The 21,368-nt window shown below is 34.7% G+C and overlaps 2 protein-coding genes across 9 annotated transcripts; one reads left to right on the top strand and one right to left on the bottom strand.

Moving 5' to 3' along the window:
• The first annotated feature begins 1,480 nt into the window (after positions 1-1,480).
• On the top strand, positions 1,481-15,041 carry LOC100248277 (uncharacterized). Of its 7 annotated transcripts, XM_059742940.1 has the most exons (12): positions 1,481-1,628; positions 1,780-2,468; positions 2,560-2,658; positions 2,803-3,014; positions 6,735-6,928; positions 7,162-7,270; positions 7,396-7,715; positions 9,532-9,939; positions 12,048-12,126; positions 12,231-13,037; positions 13,284-13,817; positions 14,693-15,041. In XM_059742940.1, exons 2-12 carry the CDS (start codon positions 2,401-2,403, stop codon positions 14,863-14,865), a joined length of 3,003 nt encoding a protein of 1,000 aa, XP_059598923.1. In that variant the 5' UTR covers positions 1,481-1,628; positions 1,780-2,400; the 3' UTR covers positions 14,866-15,041. The 7 variants fall into 7 exon arrangements, with proteins under 7 accessions (XP_059598923.1, XP_059598921.1, XP_010661803.1 ...); XM_059742938.1 differs by having other exon boundaries at positions 12,231-13,817; XM_010663501.3 differs by having other exon boundaries at positions 12,045-12,126; positions 12,231-13,817.
• Positions 15,042-15,559: 518 nt separating this feature from the next.
• On the bottom strand, positions 15,560-20,174 carry LOC100855334 (protein REVEILLE 6). 2 transcript variants are annotated; one of them, XM_010663505.3, is made up of 9 exons: positions 19,817-20,173; positions 19,053-19,110; positions 17,862-17,985; positions 17,578-17,754; positions 17,339-17,467; positions 16,774-16,883; positions 16,236-16,295; positions 16,027-16,145; positions 15,560-15,928 (listed from the first exon to the last, which is right to left on the bottom strand). In XM_010663505.3, exons 1-8 carry the CDS (start codon positions 20,035-20,037, stop codon positions 16,038-16,040), a joined length of 987 nt encoding a protein of 328 aa, XP_010661807.1. In that variant the 5' UTR covers positions 20,038-20,173; the 3' UTR covers positions 15,560-15,928; positions 16,027-16,037. The 2 variants fall into 2 exon arrangements, with proteins under 2 accessions (XP_010661807.1, XP_059598924.1); XM_059742941.1 differs by having other exon boundaries at positions 15,560-16,145; positions 19,817-20,174.
• Between the last annotated feature and the right edge of the window lie 1,194 nt (positions 20,175-21,368).

The following is a 21,368-nucleotide window of genomic DNA, read 5'->3' as shown; positions in this document are numbered from 1 at the left end:
CTTACTTGTAGTTTTCGATTTGAGCTTAGTGGTCCTACCTTCTATTTAAAGGGGCTACCATTTTCTCCACCTCAAGTTATTACATAACTTTATATTAAAGCATGGGCGTGACAACACAAGGCACGAATGCATGGGTCCTAGTTGATACTTGTTAAAATAGGAATGCCTTTATTTTGTTGGGTCTTATCCACCACTGAGGTTCAATCCCGTAATCTTTCTAATAAAAGGTCAAAAATTTCGTCCTTCAAAAAGAAATAAACACGACCCATCGCATTCTTATATTTGATTTTTTTTTTTATTAGTATTCGAGTGTTTCTAAATATTAAATTATTTACTTTTATTTGCTTTTATTAATATATGAATGCTATTGAATATTAAGATTTCGTTTGGTTAGTGTTTTTGAAAAATATTTTTAATATAAAAAGTGTTTGTAAAGGAAAACAAAGTGTTTGCCCAAATTTATGAAACCTTTTTTAAAATTTGAAAAATTATTTATAGCATTAAAAATCAATTATAATGTTTTTCGAAGAAAAATACTTTTTTTAATTATAGAAAAATTTAAATATAATTTAGGTATTATTTCATGTACAAATAGGATGTAAGTATGATAAGAGTTTAAGTTTGGACAAAAAAGACCTTTTTCTAATAAGATAAAAGTGGATAAATTTTCACCCTTTCATTAAGACTTATTTGTCTTAAAATTTAGAACGACTCACTTAACTAAAAAAGTCAAATAATCTATTGGATTAATTTGAATTCTAGCTTTTTCTAAAGTTTTTAAGCTTGACTTCATTAGTCATTTATCAGGAAGTTGAAGTTTTGTATGAAAAGTGTTTTTGAAAAATAAAATATTACGAATAGTTTTTGAAAAATGTTATATGATGTTTTGTTTTATAAAACAAAATTGGTTTAGGAATCTCAAATGTTATTAGTTTGTTTTTTGTATTTTCAAATTTGTTTTAAAATAACTTTTATATATAGTTTTTTATTTTTAATTAATTTTTATATTTATATAATTAAATTTTAAAATAGTAATAGAAAATAAATGAATATAATTAAAAAAATTAAAATATATTCTTAAAAAAAGTGCTCGATTTCACAACAAATTATCAAATCATGTTTTATAAAAAAATTACTAAATATGTTTTCCCATTTAAAAAAAAGCTTTTTATTTTTAATAACAAAAAATATTTTTAAAAACACTTCCTAAACATTTTGAGAAGTTCTTTTGAAAATAAATTATTTCTATAAATAATAAAAGATTATTTTTATTTTAAGAAATAAAAAACAATCCAATAATTAAAATTTAAAACCGTGTCATTAATATGCCTCGAAATAGCAGGCCCTAAATGCAAGAAAGTGGTTCCAGGGGAAATTCAACAAATACCAAAGAGCGTGCGACACACAAACAGAAAAGGAGCGTGGCGTTAGGCGGCTTTTTTTTATTTATTTATTTTTATCACAATTCTTTCTTTCTTTCGTTATTACGCGTTACCAAGGCGAACAACGTCATTTCATCAACAGTCTTTCTCTCTCCTCCATCGATCCAAAAGGCAGGCAAAAAATTCGAGAGATCGAAACCCTAATTTCCACTTCACGCTCTCTCTCTATCCACTGCTCTGATCCAGGTGCTTTTTCTTCTTTGTCTATATCAAAACCCTAGTTTTTTGGAGTTCAAAAAAATAAACCCTAGAATGTCTCATCTGATGCTAATTTGGACCAATTTGAATTGATTTTGAGGAACTCCTGATAATAATAATATTATTGTTTCTTGCCTAGAATATGAAGCGAGATTCGTGTTCGGATTTGAGGAAGGGTGATTAGATGCGGGTGTATTTGTGTTCTGAGCTTGAATTCTTGTGAACAAGATCGTCATTGGTTGGTGGGATTTTGGGGTAATCTTTGGATTTGGACAATTTTATGGTTAGAGAATTGTGAAGATTGAGCTGGATCATAGGGTACAAGAACTTAATTTCTGTTGGTGTAGAGGTGGTTGTTGTTTACTTTTTTTTTTCTTTTAATCTGTATTAGACGCGGTTTAGATTTTTCTGGGTATGCTTTGATGGATGATGGATTGATAGTGGTTGGAACAGTGGGCCATTCTTTGAAGATGCTGTTTAGTGTTTTTGATGCATAAAGCTAAACGTTCTTTATCGGTTTAGTATCTTGTGTGATATCAGCAGGAATACAACTGAGAGGGTTTAGGGATTGAAACTTGTTTAGATACGTTGTTTCAAGTGATTTGATGGAGGTATGGCTCTGAATATTGCGTAGTGGGCACAGTTTTTTATCAATCAAATTTGAATGAGATTGTTGGTGCGATTCTTGATTGAAACTCGAGGGTGAGCTTCCATTGGGCGGCTTAGAAATACCTATTGCTCCAATTGTAGCACAAGAAAAATGAGCTTAGAACATGAAGAGCAACTCTTAGTGGATCGACCTGCTGAAGCAAAGCACGAATATCAGAAGTAAATAGCTTTCTTTTCAACATGTTTCTCCTTTTTTTTTTTTGCCTTTTTTTTTGTTATGTGTTGTAACAAATTTGTCATAATGATTCAGGACTTTGCAGATATCATATACAAGAGATTTTTTGTTGTCATTAAGTGAGCTGGATATTTGCAAAAAGCTACCAACTGGATTTGACCATTCAATTCTAAGGTAAGATACCTCTTTTTATAGTATAAATTTTTATTATCGATCTTCTAGCATGATGTGTATTGCTCTTAATCTGATGCTTGGTTTGAATCTATCAAAGAAAAGAAAAAAAAAAGAGAAAAAAATCTGATGCTTGTTTTGTATCAGTGAATTTGAGGATGCCTCCTATAATGCACAAGATCGACAAAAAATCTCTGGAAGTTTGTCATTGCAAAGTTTCAGGCGTAATGAGTATGGCTCATCTCCACCAACCAGAGGAGATTCAAGTAATTCTTCTCGAGGAATCCATGGAAGGTGGGAAAGTCGTTCTTCTGGACGGAGTGAGAAAGATAGTGACTCTCAATCTGATTGGGACTCAGGTATGGCTTAAGTTTCTCAACTTCTGTTCTAATTTAGATATAAGTGCTGATATTTTGACATATGAATCATTTTTCTCTTCATGGGTGCTACAAGTGTTGTTGATTATATATACTATTTTTTTATCCTGAAAATAACTTATCACCCACTTACTTGAAGATGTAATGTCATCAAACTGATTGACTAATCCAATGCACAGAATGGATACTTACACACTATGAAATTTGGTTTGCTTTAATGGTATCTGGTCACCCTGGTGAAAATGGACTCAATTAGAGCTAGACACCTGGACATGCAACATCTTTCAACAAATCTCTTTGCCCCCATACTTATACAAAAATCACTTCTGGCCACATTGCTGTACCTCATAATAAGGTGAAAATGAGAATAAAAACTGTCTGAACTTGGGAGTTGGAGCAATGACCTCGGTGATGATACCACATCACCAGACAAATTTGACATGGATTAGGGAAAAAAGTAAAGGACAAGGGCCCTTGCTAGCAACAAACTAGAAAATGAAGGGAGGAGTTACAATATCTAAGGTTTTTGATAGCAAAGTCAGAACAATTAAGGAAGAAAAAGCTGTTTGAATCGGAAATTTGAATAAAGGAGAGAAGGTGGCTTCCTAACAAAGAGAGGGAGAATTGGGCTTGTTGGAGAAATTTTTTTTTAAAAATTAAGGGAATGAGGTTTCTTTGATAAGATATATGCATGTATATATATAAGTTACACATAAAAACAAACTTGAACACTTTCTCTGAATTTTTCTATGTTTTCTAATGCCCTCCAATCTCTCCCAGCAAATTGTTCTAAACAAATGAGCAGCCAACCTGGCTATCTTACACATAAACAAACTAGAACACTTGCTCCTAATTTTTCTATGTTTTCTAATGCCCTCTAATCTCTCCCAGCAAATTTTTCAAAACAAACGAGCAGCCAACTTGGCTATCTTTTTTCCTCTTCTCATCGTAGAACCCATTCCAACTTAACAACATCAGTCTTGTTGCAGAGTGGATCACCCATTCTATCCCAAACATGGAAGACTAACTACCACAATATTCTTGTTGAGATGCAATCTAAGGAATGTCACCCATTGATTCTTCTCTTTTACACATGTAATATCTATTCCCCAAGACACCTCTCATTTTCTGCCGATCCAAGGTCAATATTCTTCCCTATGTTGCTTCCTGTGCAAATAAACCCCCTCTCTCCTCAGCGCTCTTTAGATTCTCTCTACTTGCTTTTGAAGTTTTTGTAGAAAGGCCTCTACCATCTCTAACTACCAACTATGGAATTGTTTTGAAAAGCAAGGGTTTTGGTGTTCTCTCTCCCCAACCTGCTCCCATGCTTCGTCTACTCACAAATCTTTTGAACTAGCTATGACAAATAGGCAAAGAGCTTCTCAAGTGTGAGTCACTGCACCATCTATTCATCCAAAACTTTACTCTTCTCTCATCCCTTACAATAAAGTAAACTCTATTAAAAACCTACCATTTGCATTTTGCTCCTAATTATCTTCCTCAATCCTACTTTGAGACCTTCCTTTTCTTCTCCCCCTAGAACACCAACTTTCCCATTCTTCCCAAAACTTCCCAATAATAACCCACTTTTATCTAGACTCTTTTTCTGAGGCATATCTCTAAATCCACTTGCTTAAAAGAGTAGTATAAGAGGTTCCGTGTATCAACCCCTCTTTTTTCTTCCTAGAAAGATTTTGTATTATGACTACGTTCCCTTTTGTTAGGCATTTTTACCTGCATATACCTACATACAAATGTATATTACAATTCGCCTAGAAAGCAGTATTTTAGAATTTTAATGATTTGATTGTCAGATTGATGAATAAAGTATAGATGTTTTTCCGTCATATATAGTCTTTTTTTTTTCTTTTCATTTTTTTATATGGAGGGGGATGATAGGGAAATTGGGAAGTTAAAATTTTAATCATGTTACAGAAACATGCACGCACACATTATTATATACTTGTGGGGATGACAGGAAACTTGGGAAGTTAGAATTTTAAACATGGCAGATAAACATACCCATATTAGTATATATAAGATATGTATTTTAGTATACTTGTACCATGGTTTTGAGCGCTTGGCACACCTAAGGCACAAAAGTCTCATAAGACTTAGCAAAGTGAGATGTAACTTAGGGTGTATGTCAATTTAATAAAATATGATCCAAAATTCAATCCAAACAACAAAAAATAAAAAATAAAAAAGATTTCAAGTATTTAAGAGAAGCATCCAGCAAAAAAATCGCTTAAGAAGTTGTTAAAGGTTTGCTGAAAGTGGAACAAGCCTACAAACAGTTCTGGATGGTTACACACATTGGATCTACTCTTCCCAAAAAAAGTGGCAGAGGTTTCTGGAATTTGCATATAGGTCCTTAATCTTCTGAAATTTAAACATCAATTATTTACCATATTGTCTAGAACCTTTTGTTAGTGTTATTTCTAATCAAACTCAATCTGGATAAATGTTTTACAAATTGATCTTTACTTGGGGGAAATAAATATCTTTACTTGTTTTTTTAACACACCAACACATGTGCCATATCTACATAACCTAAAATTTGGTGGATTAACAAATCTAATACCTGGATGTACCCTGGCACACAGCACTTGTTTCCCAATACCTGTGACTTAAGCAGCTGACCCTCCAAAGAAATTTCCAAGAGAGGCTTTTTCAACTATTAGGCTGCAGTTTCACAGAGGCAATTGTTCTTTAGATTCTCCATGGTTGATGGCTTGGAGCAGCATATGGCATACTCACATTACAAAAGCAAAATCTACAAGAAACAGAAGTGTTATCAAGGTTTCTAGTCACCACCCTTTCAATGCAAAACAAATAGTATGTAATGTGAGTATGCCATATGCTGCTCCAAGCCATCAACCATGGAGCATCTAAAGAACAAATAGATTAGCTTTTAGGGAGGGTTCTTTAGCAGTATAGAAACTCAAAAATTCTTTTGTATGTAACTTGTGGAGTTGGGCTAGATTGTATATTGGAGAGGAGTCCTCTTCACTTATAGGTTTTTTGGAGTGGTTGGCATCCACTTAAGGGCTGGTGAGGTTTTTTGTTTCAAAACTTGCTCTTAGAGGTTTAGGCTACCTTATATACATCCTGTATGTTTTGTGGCTGTTTGCCTTTTGATAATATACTTCATGTTTATTTATCAAAAAAAAAGAAAAAAAGAATGGGATTCTATTGTGAATGCTAACAACATTGTTTCCACTTGGGAAACCTTAATGACTAGTGGATTCACCCATCATGTGCTCTAATATAACCTATCAAAAAAAATCATTTGCTCTAATATGCACATAGCATGGTAGCAATCATGCATCTTTAAAAGCTATTGAGTTAACTACTTTCTATTGAAGAATTGATTCATCTTTCTGTGGTTTTATGATTTTCCAATAGTAATCTATCCATGCTTTGCTTCGTAATTTCTGGATGCTCTGTCATGTTTGCTCAGTTCTGTGACTTTGCCATTAAATATTATATCCTGTTTTGCTGAAATCATGCCAAATTTTGGTTTTATCACTTACTGATGTATACATTTGGGCTCCTTTTTGTTAGGTGCTTTTTATACACTCTTCTTTACCTATCAAAAAATGAAAAAAAAAAAAAAGGAAAAGAAAAGAAAAATGATGTATATATTCAATATCAAAATTTTGTTTTTTTACTCATTCTATGATTTCTGTTATTATGCAGATTCTGGAAGGCGATTTGGTAACCAGTCTCGTAGGTCTTGGCAAACTCCTGAACATGACGGACTTCTTGGGAGTGGTTCTTTTCCAAGACCTTCTGGATATGCAGCAGGGGCATCGGCTCCAAAAGTTCGAGCTAATGATCACTACCAGCTGAATAGGAGTAACGAGCCTTATCATCCTCCTCGTCCTTATAAGGTTAATTTTGTACTTATTTTTAATTTTCTACCGATGCTTACATTAGCAGATATCAACTTCATAATGTCTGTGTTTCTGGTTTTATGATCGTGAGCATTTTAAGAATTGTCCATTTTATCTCTATGATATTGAAGGATAAAAATAACAAACAGTGAATTGAACTTAGTTGGAATTTTTATTCAATTAAACCTTCCTACTAAATAAATATTCCCTTTTTCCTTTATTTACTCCAGGCAGTACCTCACTCACGAAGAGACACCTTTGATTCGTACAATGATGAAACATTTGGTTCTGCTGAGGACACAAGTCAGGACAGAGCAGAAGAGGAAAGAAAGAGAAGAGGTAATGTGTGTCGTCTCCTAGATTTCCTGGTAGAATGCAAGCCTTCCTTTGCTTCTCTAGTTCGGTCAGTGATGATTTTGCACTGGATTGAACTTGCTTTTAACATTTAATAACTTTCCTCTCAGTATCCTTTGAGTTGATGAGGAAGGAACAACAAAAAGCATTCCAGGAGAAGCAGAATTTGAATCCAGACAAGCATAAAGGTGATTCTGTCCCGGATGTTACTGCATTGCTGGAGGACCCCAAAGATGAGAAAGGACTTTTGAATAGAAACAGTGAAGTGGCTGAGCTTGTGATAGTACCTGATTCCCATAATGATTCTGGAAAATCTTCATTACCCTCACAAACTCCTGCATCTAGACCTCTTGTACCCCCTGGTTTTACAAGCACAATTCTTGAGAGGAATTTTGGAATCAAATCTATAATTCATCCTCATCCAGCAGAGGTAATCATTTCCTTCTGATTTTTTGTGCGCTAGAAGTTGGCTGGTTATATATCTGCTTTTCTTCTGATATTGTTCCTAAATTTGGTTGCTAAGTTACCCCTAGGCAATCAGTTTGTGTGTTTCCATTGATTGGTTTTTTCTTGAAGTTCTATACCCACAACCATGCTTTGTTCTTAATAGTACCTATCATCATGATTGAATTTGGGGTGATTGTATTTTTATATAAGCTACTAATTGCAAATAAATGGTTACTAGCTCTCATATTCCCTGATAATAACAGTTGATGGCCATGCATTTTTTCTTCAACACCTTTCTTGTCCTCTTTCACCCCTTTTTTAACACATTTATTGGATTTCACCTCTGCTGCCACTATTCCCCTTGTATACTGGTTGCTAAATCATGTTTTGCTGTGTTTTTGAGAGCATCTTGCGAAATTACTACATTTGGCCCTTTTTAGTTGAACTGTTTAATAGATTTGTCAATCAATTGGTAATATACTGATGAACTCCAGTTCTTATGCATGGAAGATGACAGTACAATTAATAGAAACAGATAGTGATGGTCTATTCTTGAACCATGGCAAGTGGGCACACAATCATACACAACTGATGGCACTTGGGTTTGGGTCTCTTGGGTAGGTGATTGCTTCTTTATAGTTTGATGTCAAGGTTGTCCTTTTCATATCTACTAAACGCTGCCTGTGTTAAGCTGTATCATTGACATTATTAAGTTTGCCTTCAAGTCGCTTCCTCTTGTTGCTTTTCCTTCTTTTGTTGTCGCATTATGCATAGTTGTAAAAGGTGCACTTAAAGCATGCCTAGGCCCAAGGCAGAACCACTCCCTAGTTATAGTGGCTCACTTGCCAAGGCATGCACCTTGTTGGATAGACGTGTCTAAGCTACTTCATTTTTACTTTTTAAATATTTTTATTCTTGAAATTTTAACCGTATATTGAAATTCATATGATTTCGTATTTTTTGTTAAATACTTATTCTAAATGTATGGAAGCTTAAAATTTTTTGTTGTTTGGATTGGATTCTAGGTCATATTTTATAAAATTGATATGCATCCTAGATCAAATTTCACTTCGCTTAGGCTCATGCCTTATCATCTTGCGTGTTTTAAAACCATGGCATTATGTTAACAATTATGTATTCTTCTCTTTGTTAACTTAATTTGGTTGTTTATTAAATTCATTTTTTGGTTGGTCGTATTATGGAGCTTATTTTCAAGTTTAGCTTCAAACTTAAATTATGTGATAATATACAAGAACTTGCGAGGCGTTCTCTTTTCTTAATTAGGTATACTAGGCTGTTCAACTTTATATTATGAAAATCATTTAGTCTATGGAAGTAGAATATGTTTTTCCTGCATCCTAGATTCTCAAAAGAGAAAACTCTAATATATAGAATGTAAATTGGAATCACTTGGTGCTTCATTGGAGCAGATTGTGGGGAAAAGTCATTGATGATTCTTTGTTTGTTTATGTTGCGTTTTTTCCCCTTGCATTCAGTCAGACCTGGGATTAGAGAACACCCAGAAAATTTTGTCATCTTTGCTGATATTTGATATTAAGTGTTTATCAAGGTGTTGCTCATCTTTAAGTGTTTTATTAAGATGTTTGCAGAACTGTGAAAACTTTGTTGAGATTTTGAAATTTATCATTTAATTGCTGACTGTGCTCCTAATGTTTCATTAATGTACTTTGGGAAAATTACGACTTTGTTTTTTTGAACTCAAGATTTAGTTTGTGTAGATGCGATAATAATCTTTTCGGTTCCTTCTTATTACACACATTTGTCTAATGCTTCAACAGGTTGGGAATCCTGAACTTGAGGATAGCCTTTCCCATTCCCATGGCAACTCTGTGGTAAATGGGGCTGAGAAACAATCAGCACATGAAATGAGTCTAAGTGAGCATCATCATCAAAATGTAACTATTGAAGTTCCATTTATCAACAAGAATGGGAATATTGTTAATTCATCATCGAATTTAGAATCTTCTAATAAGACAATTGGCATGGACAGCCAGTCATATATGCCTTCTAGTCTTTCCAATATGCATGAAGCCCTGGAGAATGGTGAAAGCACAGAGCTCAATATGAAGAAGAGTCAGGAAAAAATTGTGGGTGAATACAGTCAAGATAATTCAACGTCAATCCTAGATAAACTTTTTGGCACTTCTTTAACAGTGGCTAGTGGCAGCTCCTCTAGTTTCGTTGAGGTAATTATGACTAATTTTCTTATGCTTCTGCCCTATGAGATATGAGCTGTATTAATTCCAAGTGCTGCATACTCACAATCCTCATTGTTAGTTTGGGAGTGAGTTACTTTATGCCGTCATATGTTACTCATATCCTATCAGAATATGATAGTGATTGATTGATGACCCTGAATGTAGCAAGAAGGTTGATTGATGATTGACTGGTCTCAAATTTCCCCATTGAAACTGACAATTCATTTTTTCCATGACAACAATTTGTTTTTTTCATGATAAGAATTTATATTCGTAAAACATATAATTTTTCCTGCCATTTGTTGATTAACAATCATTTTTTTCCTTCTTAGGATTGATCTAAAAAGTGTGTGTGTGTGTGTGTGTGTTTTAAGCATGATGAAGTTTTGTATGTAAGTTCTCTCCTTCAGATGTTATCTGCTATTAAATGGTTTTGAAATTTTTTCCCTCTTCCTTTTGGGTATTTGAGTATATCAGCTCCACTTCCCCAAATCCTACCTTTACCCAGCATGAGCATTTGCGTCTTTCTTCAGTCCAGTTTTAGCTATATTCCATTTACTGTTGTTTAGAGGAGGGGGCAAAATGAGATTCATGTCCCCTTTACATGTATCGAACACCATAATTGGAGTCCTTTCAATTTATTGTTGACTGGTTTTGGGATTTCTCAGTCACTCACTTTGAGTTTAGGGAAATTTCTTCATTAGGTTTTTATTTGGTTGGTTGATCTTCAACTGTATTGGGAGGGAAAAAGAAGCTCAACTGATGCTATTTGTCAGTTTGGGAAAGCCTGCCCATAATATAATTTCTAATTCCATCTATCAAAAAAAAAAAAATCTAATTCCACTTTCATCTTGCTGCTTCAGATTATTGAGGTTGTGATTATGTGTTGTGTGTGAGAGAGGAGAGAGATGAGTGGATAATGATAACAATCATCATGAGGTCAAATGCAAGGTTTTGCCCATTTTTGGATTTCATGTCACAGCTGCTGAATTATATTGTTGCAATCTATTTTAAAATGATGATTAAGTTGAAATTATATTTGAAGTTCTATTTTAAGATGATGATTAAGTTCTGGGATGTATAGGCAAACATTATCAAAACCCAAAACTAGCCTTCTTCTTCTTCTTGATATTATTTTCTGAAGTATATGAGAAACTTTATAAGGGCCTCTATGGGCAAACAGAAAACCCCAAAATAAGCCTGCCTATACCTCCTTTCTTCTTCTTCATATTTCTTATTAGGTATAGCTTCTCTATGATGTACAGCTTCTCTCTATTAGATGGATTTTTGATGATTTTTTTAGGGCCTCTGTAGGCAAACATTATTAAACCCAAAACAAGCCAGCAGTTGGAACAAAAAATTGTTCAATGTCAGTACCTGAAACATGCAGTAAGTCCTATTCAAAATCATCAGAATGAGGCTGTCAAATTATTGTTGGTGCTCCTCTCACCCCGTCAATTTCTGAAGGCTCCCATTTTAGTAGATCAAGTTAATAAAGAATCATTCTGACTGTCGAAACCGTGACTCCATTTTAATATGATAATGAGCGCCTCTCCAGGTGATTGTTATAAATAAGGCCCACTCAATGTCACACGTTGATTAGACTCTTTTGTAAGCCATTCCTATCAAAGTTGACACTGCATTGATAAACTTGTGTCATGTCAACATGGAAAAACAAAGAGAATGGACAACAAAATCATGCCATGTAAGAAACATGAGAGCAATACATTAGTCAATAAGTACCCATACCATGTTGGTGGTATTAGGATGCATTACCAAACCAGGCCATGCTATGTCAAAGTCAAATAGGGATTCAACTCATCCATCGCCGGTTCCCAATGAGTGGATCTAGTGAATACTGTTCAGCTTGATTGGATGAGTTTTAACCTTCAATTTGATTTTTTTTCACTTTTATTTTTTTCCTTTTTTAATTGTGCAATGTGTAGGTTTACACCCAGTACATTAGCTAGTGCCATCAAATGAATGTGGTAATTTTAAGTTCAGTTGATTGTAGGTTTCTAGCATTGGTATTCTATGAAGTTCTTATTGTTAAGAATCTGAGACCTCTTGTTAACTTTTTGTTGCTTTATCAGCAGCATGGGAGTAAAGCAGATGATGCTTGGAGCCCTAGCACTGTCCAATCTTCCAAGTTTGCTCATTGGTTTCTTGAAGATGGTATGTCTTGTGTCAAGACGTTTGCTTGACATCTGCCATCAATTGCTTGTGCCTAGTAGTTGGAATTTTATTGAAGTTTTAATTTTTCTGTTTTCCTTATGCAGAAAATAAACCAACAGATATCTCATCAGGGAGACCGAGTGACTTGCTTTCATTAATCACTGGTGGTGAGAAAGCTGGATCCCAAGTTTCTGATTTGAAAACCTCTGAACAAATTCCACTAGACGTGACTTCTGAACACAATGAACTTGCGAATAAGCCTATGGCATCTAATTTAACATCTGCTACTGTTGGGATCCCCGAGCAGTTGTATAATAGCAATAAACCATTTGCCATTCCGGGGGTCCTTACATGTGAAGACCTTGAACATTCAATTCTGTCAGAAATTAGTGACAATAGTGCAACTTTGCAGCCACCTGTGCAAAGCCAGAGTTCTTCTGATGTGAAGACTCAGCAGCCAAAAATCAACATTGATAACCATGCATCCCAGCACCTTCTGTCATTGTTACAGAAGGGAACGGACATGAAAGATAGGGCACCATCCTCGAATCTTGACATGGGATCCTCAGACAAACTAAATGTTTTCGAAAAAGAAAATATTGGGTCTATTTCAACAGAGGAAAATGCCGAAAAAATCCACAGTTCAGGAACGAGTCTGACTCTTGAGACACTCTTTGGGAGTGCTTTTATGAAGGAGCTGCAATCGGTTGAAGCACCGGTTTCTGTCCAAAGGAGCTCAGTAGGGTCTACAAGAATCCATGTTTCAGAGCCTCATGGGTTGTCCATTCCAGTCATAGATGATGGTCTCCTTCCTTCTGCAGTTGGGGAAATTAGATTCAACAGGACTGGTGCTGAAAGCAGTGTTTTGGTGTCAAACCGCAGACAGCCAACCAAATCAGATAAGATTGGAGGTAATTGGCTACAGCTTGATGATCCTAGATCTGATGTGGATTCGTCACAGCTCCGAGCCGAAATAGTGTCTAAGCTTGGTGGCTTTGATGGGGAGGCTGAAATTCGGCTGCCTGAAGAGGATAGCTTGATTTCTGTCAGCGATCCACTGAACCCCCAAAACTCCCTGTTTATGCGTGCAGGGAATTCAACTAAAACAGAATTTTTATCCTCAAACACACCAATTGACATTGTTGAAAAACTTGCAGCTTTGAACACTGGCCTCAACGATGAAAGATCAATGGCAGGAGGTTCAGAGGGTCCACCTTTTATTCATGCTCCTTATGAGGTTATGGACCATCAAAATCTTCATGCCCAACCATCTTCTCCACAGCTTCATCACCCTCAGATGAATCATGGGAGGCCATTATTTCATCCATTAGATTCTCATACTGCTCAAATTAATTCTCAAATGAAGTTCATGGCTCCCGAGAACATCATCCATCATGACCCTCCACCAAATCATCAATTTCCTGCAAATATGTTTCGCCCTCCTTTCCATCATCCCAGTACTGGGCTGACAGGGTTTGATCATCCTGCTCATCATCCTATGTTACAGCAGATGCACATGCCTGGCAATTTCCCTCCGCCTCACCCACTACGGGGATTTCCAAGGGGGGCACCACTGCCCCTTCGTCCCAACAATCAGGCGACTAATTTCGTGCAGGAAGTGAACCCTCTGCAAGGGTTTCCTTTTGGTCATCGACAACCTAACTTTGGTGGTCTTGGAATGCCAGTGCCAGGTAAAGCATTCGCTTTTTTCTTGCTGTCTGCCCTGCACTTTTCATTACATTAGGCAAGTTATAAACGCAAGCTCCTTCTGTCTTTTCTTTTTGGAATAGTTAGGGATCTAGCTTCATCCCCAAAATGCAAATGTATATTTTGTGCAGCTTAGGGAAGTCAATTTGTGGTCTTGAACCGTTCTAAGGTTTCATCAATGCCCTGGATAGAGGCCCAAAAGCTTTTATAGCCCTAATTGGTGCTGTGGATTGAACTTATCTGACATTTTCAAAAACATCCACAAATTCTCTCCTCATTTTTGAGTGGCTGAAAGCTAGATCCAGCTTCTGAATATGAAACCTTACTTCACAATATCATTATACAATCATAAGCATGGAATTACTGAATTCCATCCAGTTACATACTATTTTAATTTTAGTGGTCGTGCACAAGTATACAGTTAGATATTCACAGCTTAGAGCTCTTACCTGAACGATTTCTTATGATATTGCTTTCCATGTTGTGGCATTGTCAAAATAACACGTCAAAAAATGTGGGCTTATGTTTTACTTTTGCTAGTTCCCACTCAGGTTCATTTACATTGTACTGGGGATAGCCCATTTTAGGTAAACTATCAATGCAGGGTTCTCTTTAGTGGGGCCTAATCTAATCCCTGCCTAGTATATGATGGAGGCTTTCCAATTTTTATTTAGGGTAAAAAACAGCCCTGTGGCTGAACTCTTGTTATCAATGTCATCTGTCATCACCACCATTGCAAGGTTGTTGTCATCTCTCTTATTGTTTTCAGAATTTTTAGATGCTGATAAACTTATTTGTTGATGGTATCACTGTTGAAAAAAAAGAAAAGGGAAAAATTCTTATTCGTTGCTATTTTCAGGTCCTGATGTAAGTGATGGAAGCAATCATCCTGATGCAATACAGAGGCTGATAGAAATGGAGCTGAGGGCAAATTCAAAGCAGATCCATCCATTAGCTGCTGGTGGGGGGCATGGTGGTCAAGGGCATGGGCATGGGCATGGGCTAGAGTCGGGTGGTTTTAGGTACAGATAGTGGGATGATGGATTGTGGTTGTGTATATTGAACTCTATGCATCATCTTTCACTTAGTCCACAAACTCCTCCAATTGGAGAATTGAGTTTGACAAATGCTTTATTTCAGAATTCAAGAGGCGAATCGGACAGCGGAGAGTGTATTTTATGCATTTTATATGGTTGGGATTTTGGGTCTGCTCTTTTTTTTTTGTTGACCAAAAAAAAAAAAAAGTTTCACAAGCCCTTTTTGCACCTTTCATTCTGGGTTAAGTTCACATTCCCCTTTATTCTAACCATATTTGCTGGGAACTTAAAAATAATTTTGTAATTGTCTTGAAAGAATAGTTGGATTTTGCAACAAGTGCGCACGACTGAATTTTGAAATTCTTTCTTCACTTCAATTTCATTCTCTTATTTATCTCTCTTAGTTTTTGTTAAATGGACCTACTTCCTGTAACTTCAAAATTTCCTTACATAAACCCATGTTTTGAGAGGGTTGAAAGGTCTGTGAAAAATAAATAAAAAATATCAAGGAGTTTGTAATAGATAATGAATTAACCCACTTTCTTTGCCTGAACACATGAAAATGTTTTCCTAAACTTCGAGGCGGCAGTGAAATTCCTCAAAACTGCTCAAGACGCTGAGGTCTACCAGAGTCCGTAATTTTGTTCAGTTTAACAGTTTTCTTTCACTTTTGATTGAAACACAGTTCGTCCATAACATTATTTATATAACCAAAGCCTCTCAAAAACACATCTCACACAAGTGTGCCAGTCAAAACTCAGCAGATATGTACACCAAAAACACACTATACAATGGGTGCTGGCCTACAGGATACAATAGGCCTTCAAGATAACATATATACTGCAACGCCTGACATAAACAAGCACGAAACGGAAAACCCAAAAAAGGCAAAGGCAATGGCATCAAACAAACCATGCTGGTGGCACATATACACCCCATCACACCTACGTATATACATAAACTAGTGGAGAGAATCTGGACACTTCTCATTATTACTATTAGAAACAGCAAGAGAGATCACTCATAGACAGTTTCCCCCTTTGCACCCTGGCATTTCTCTGCTTAAAAGTCAGCAACATGTTTGGATGAAATAAAAAAAGGAAGCAATCATGTTGCCAAAAAACACAGATGAAAGTCGGGTTTTTTTTCTTTCTACCTTCTTACTTCTTATGCTGATAGAATAGCACTCTCTGATTTACCAACATGGAGAATACTGCGAGTGCTGCTGGATTTAGCCTTCTCAAAGTCAGCATCATAAGATGAGAGCAACTTCCTCTGCATTGATTAAAATTTAAAACATTTCACCCCAGTGAAATTCAGAATAGCATTCAGAAGAATCAGATGTAAGTGGAAAAAATTACTTACATGATCTGCAAATTCAGGGCTTGTTAAATTGATTGTAAGGTTTCTCATCAATAGCAATACCTGGACAGCCACATAAAATCCCCAAGTAAAACATCAGTTTTTTAAGCAATCTGAGCAAAAAAGGTAAATCTAAAGCACTAGTGTAAAATGTGAATAAGCTCATGTACACACAATACACACAGATCACACAAGAAGCTTAGTGAATCATTTCCAAAAACTGATAAAGGTATAAAAATAACCAACATTCTTATATTGCTTCTACATCTATTTTTATTTTTACTAGTTCAAGCATTGATATTTTTATAAAATCTTATTATCTGCCTATAAAAAAAATAATAATTCTTAAGGGATTCTTCAAAAGATGAGATGAACCAGGAAACTTGAGCTGATGTTCTTCATATGGTAAGTGAAAATTTATCTTATACTGTCTCTAGTACTTTTCCCCTCAAATTGACCAAGTATCAGCCATGTGTTGCCATGTAAACAACTAATCTACTTCCCAAACACAGAAAAAGCAAAATACTAAAAAATGACGTACCGTTTCCATATTTATTGGGTCCATGTTCTTTAATTTCTGCAAGTGACCACTTCCATTGGGGTCAAAAACACTACCGATGAAGCTGTACACTTGAGCAAAATCTGGCATAACTGCAGCAAATGAAAACTTATACTCAATAAAAAAATATGAAAGAATAATTACCAAATGATATAGAGCAGTGCCAAGCATTAAAGGAGAGATTGCTAGCCTACTTGAGTATCTTATGTAAACACAAGATATGACCCTAATTAAGTACAACATATCAGCTGTTAAATTGATGGTTAAGGGTTACACTGAGTGATGGCAAGCACAAAAATGATAGTGAAGACTTCTCATATTTACTATCTTCTTTACTGTGCCTAAGTAAACCAGAATCATATAAAACAAAATCATATATGCATATAGATAGGGGGAGGATCCATATCATTAATACTCCTTTTGTTTACGACATATATGTCATACTAGAACTTAGATGCATTTTAAGAATTAGACAATTCAAATTTTACCATCAGTTTCCATCTATATGCATTTCTAATAATTCAATTCTTATAAAAAAAGTGCTAACCTCGTATTGGCAAGCTTTGATTTCCCTGATCATGTGTTTTACAAATTGGCCAAGACCTTGGAGTGCTTTCATTGCTACTACTGCAGCAATTATTATGTTGCATAGCTGGCCCAGCCAATCCTACCTCATCTGAAAACAAAGTCGTAATAAAATAAACTATTTTAGCATACTGAAGGTAATGGCCTTTGACAAAAATTAAGGTTAAAGCTTGTTAAAAACAGAGCAGGAATGTATAAAACCTTTTGTCACATGTGATACACTGACTGGAGGTTGAGAGTTGTAAGTCCAGGAAGACAAAGCTGCATTGTTCATTGGATTTCTAAGCACTGATGATGAATCTGGCCTCAGAACAAATCCAGGTTCAAGCAAAGTAGCTGAAGTTTGAAATGCCATGGTATCTTGGGGAAACACTGGAGCTGTCAGACATACAAACATGGGCATTAGGATATAATTTCCCCCCCTCCCTAAATAAAAATATAAAAGTAACAGTTTAAAAAGAAGAACAAACATGACAGACACAAACCATTTTTAGAGGCTTTTTGTGGGTATGGATGGGCTGCTTTCCTCTTTGGCCGAGGAGGAGGCACATGTTCACTTGTACCATTTTTCTGAACCTTCAAAAAGTACTTTTGCGCATGGCTACGTATCTGCAAAAATCTCGTATGTGAAAAGATATGAAAGGGAATCATACAAGCATAGTGGGGACCATGCATAACCACGTGCTGCAGAATGGTTGCCTAGAAATTAAGAGCTGGATGCAAGAAATATCTATGGAGCTACTGTTTCCCAGGTAACCCACTTATAACAAGTTAATTTACGTAATCAAACACTAAGTGCAAAAATCTCACAGAAATCAACATTCATGGGTAACTCCCTAATGAAGTGGATAAGATAAATTGTTTTGTAGAAAATTAAGATTATAAAACATAATTTACCACATGAAAAAAATATATTCACAACAGTTATTTCATAATATGGGAAGATTTTATAACTTCATTAATAGTATGACATCAGGAGGCATTCTTTAGGAGGAACTGTTGGAATCAGTTTCAAGAAAATTATAGTCTCAAGCATTGACCTAAATCAACTATAATAACTGTGATGCGTTTGACCAAACAGAACACAACTCAAGTCATAGTGATTAAACCATATTAATTTTGATATAGAGTTATTAAAGTCAGTTCCTTCAGTGATTAACGCATATTAATTTCAATATAGAATTTTTGAATAACATTAATGAAAAACTAAGTATTTGTCAGTTTGTTCATTTTTGGATTGTTTTTATTTGTGCTTGCCCAAAAAAAAAATCATCTATATTTAACACTCTTAAATGACCATTTTCAGGAATTGGTTAAAAAAAAGAAAAAGAATTACAGATATTTTGGAACTAAAATTTTTGTATACTCCAAATCCAAAAAATGATTGCATAACATTGCAAGACTTTTGCATTTCACATAAATGTAATTCCAAATCAAATCCAGTTCAACCTTACTTTGGCAACGATTTGGATCTGGAAAGAAGAGGGAAATGATGAATAGCTTGGAAAAGGAATGCCTTGTAACTAATTATCAGCATTTCTCTTTCTTTTCACTCCTTTCCAAATTTAGCTTTAAAAAGTCCAAATGTAGCTCTTTTAGCAAGTTAAACAAATTTACAATATCTCAAGAAGATACCAAATTTATCCTGCAACAAGCCAATCTTTACATAAAATTACCTGGATAACTGTTTTGGACCCAACAAATGCTTCGATCTTCTTCCAATCTCGATCAAAACTATGGATAAAAAAAACATATATATATCAGAATGCATGATTTTCCTACCGTATGAAAGCCATTTCATAACAGAGCTCTAAAGAACCTCAAATTTTAGTTCAGTCTCACCCGAAATCCCCCAACAACCAGTTATTTCTTGAGGAATTATGATTGGACTTGGGATCCATGGAAATTACTAAATTCAGAATCTCAGATGTTAAATTAAATTAATCTACAATCTAATGCAACTGAGAATCGTAATTTATCATACAAGAGACTAAAATCATCTCTTAAAAAAAGAAAGAAAAAGAAAAACAGCCAAGAAAGGGAGGCTCCTTTCAAAAACCCACTTCTAGAAACCAAAATGAAATGACAAAAACAAAAACCTCATTAAAAAAAGGGAAATAAAAAGATTAACCAATTAAGAAAATGTTCAATTCGATGATATCTAACGGAATCACCAACGTCAATTCCTCATTTGGCTGCGGAGAAAGTGCGAGAAAATAAAAAGAAAGGTAAGAAAAAAGAGAAACAAGCCCTAATAAGCAATAAACCCACCCCACTCAACGGACCAATTGACTTGACCCTACTGAACATTTTTCCCAGCCTTTCCCCGAAATCAAGAAACAAAACATACACACAATTCTCCAATTTCCCCCCCCCCCCCCCCTGAATCTTCTCACCGACTAAACAGAACCCCAAAATCAAGTAATCGAGAGCGACGTACAGTTGTAAAGCTTCGAGAAACTTATCGTGCTCTTGCTCGGTCCAGCTCTCCCTGGACTTGGTGATGGTGTAGGGCTTCCGGATCTTCTTATTCGGATCCTCCGACGAAGACGACGCAGCAACAGAAGCAGTAGTAGGCTGCAGAGACCCAAGAGCAGGAAGTCCCATTTGCATCGGATCCAAGTAGAAGCCTTGTGGTGGGTTAGGGTTTACAGAAACCATAGAATAGAGCACAAAACGAAGCAGGGTTTTTAAATTCGTGTTTTTTTCAAATTAAAATTTTTTTTGTGGTGTGTTTGGATGGTTAGAATCGTAGGTGGAAAGCAGAGAAAATGTGAGGTTTGAATTGGTGACTCGAGTTTATGTATAGTGATGGGGGATGTGGCGGTGGTGCTGGTGGTGCTGGTGGGGTGGCGCTGCTACGATGCCGACACATGTATCTTTAATGACCTTACACGTTGCGCAATTCTGAAACAGATCGAGTCTACGATTTTACTCTACTTGCGCGTGTTTGACTTTACCTTCCCTAGTAAATTGCTGTATACTTTTAGCGTGGGAAAAGTATTATTCCGTACAAGCAAATAATATATTTTTAAAAAAAATTATATTCATAATTTTCAACAACTAACTATATTTTAGATACTAAAACCCGTTAATATAAGAATTTTTAATGTTTATTGTTAAAATAGAAAAAGTCAAAATATTTAATTTTTTTATTTAAATAAAAATAATTTATTAATATCAATTAATATTAACTAAAATAAATTTATTATTAATAATTTTTAGGTTTATTTTAATTATATTAGTTGATATTAGTAAGTTATTTTTATTTTAATAAAAAATATCAAATATTTTGATTTTTTTTATTCAATATGAACACCAATTTAGTATACTCTAGTATTTGATTTTCATCCATTTTTTCGGTTTATTTATATGAGTTGGTTTATAAATTATTTAAAATTAGTTATTAAGGGGCAAACAAACAATAGTTTATCATGTGTTAAGTGCTTTTGAATTTGATTTATGTTTCACAGTAGTTTTATGAAATGTTTTTAATGTTTCTAGTACTTGAAAGATAAAAATTTAGGTATTAGAAAGTTTAGAAACACTTTTTAAAATCATTGTTAGTCATACAAAAATTCATTTGACAGTATAAAAACTAATTTGTGAGTGATTTTATAAAACGTTTTTAGCATTTTTAATACTTAAATTATAAAAATTTTCAAGTATTAGAAATATTAAAAAAGTTTACTAAAATCATTGTCAAATGATCTCTAAATTATTTTTCACATAAAAAATGTTTTTGAAAAAAAAAATGAGATATTTGATAAAATTTAAGATATATTTTAAAAAATATAAAAATCATTTTTAGTGTTTGAAAAATCACTTAGAATTTATTTGATAGTGGTTTTAAGAAATGCTTCTTGTGTTCCTAACACTTGAAAATTTATATTTTTTTAAGGATTAAAATGATTAAAAACGCTTATTAGAATCACTACCAAATTTATAATATTTTTTTTAAAAAACATTTATGGAGTAACTTATTATCGATA

This window comes from Vitis vinifera, chromosome 15, assembly GCF_030704535.1.
Source record: "Vitis vinifera cultivar Pinot Noir 40024 chromosome 15, ASM3070453v1".
Lineage (NCBI taxonomy): Eukaryota > Viridiplantae > Streptophyta > Magnoliopsida > Vitales > Vitaceae > Vitis > Vitis vinifera.
The sequence above is the reverse complement of the archived record's forward strand: the minus strand, read 5'-3'. Positions and strand labels throughout refer to the sequence as shown.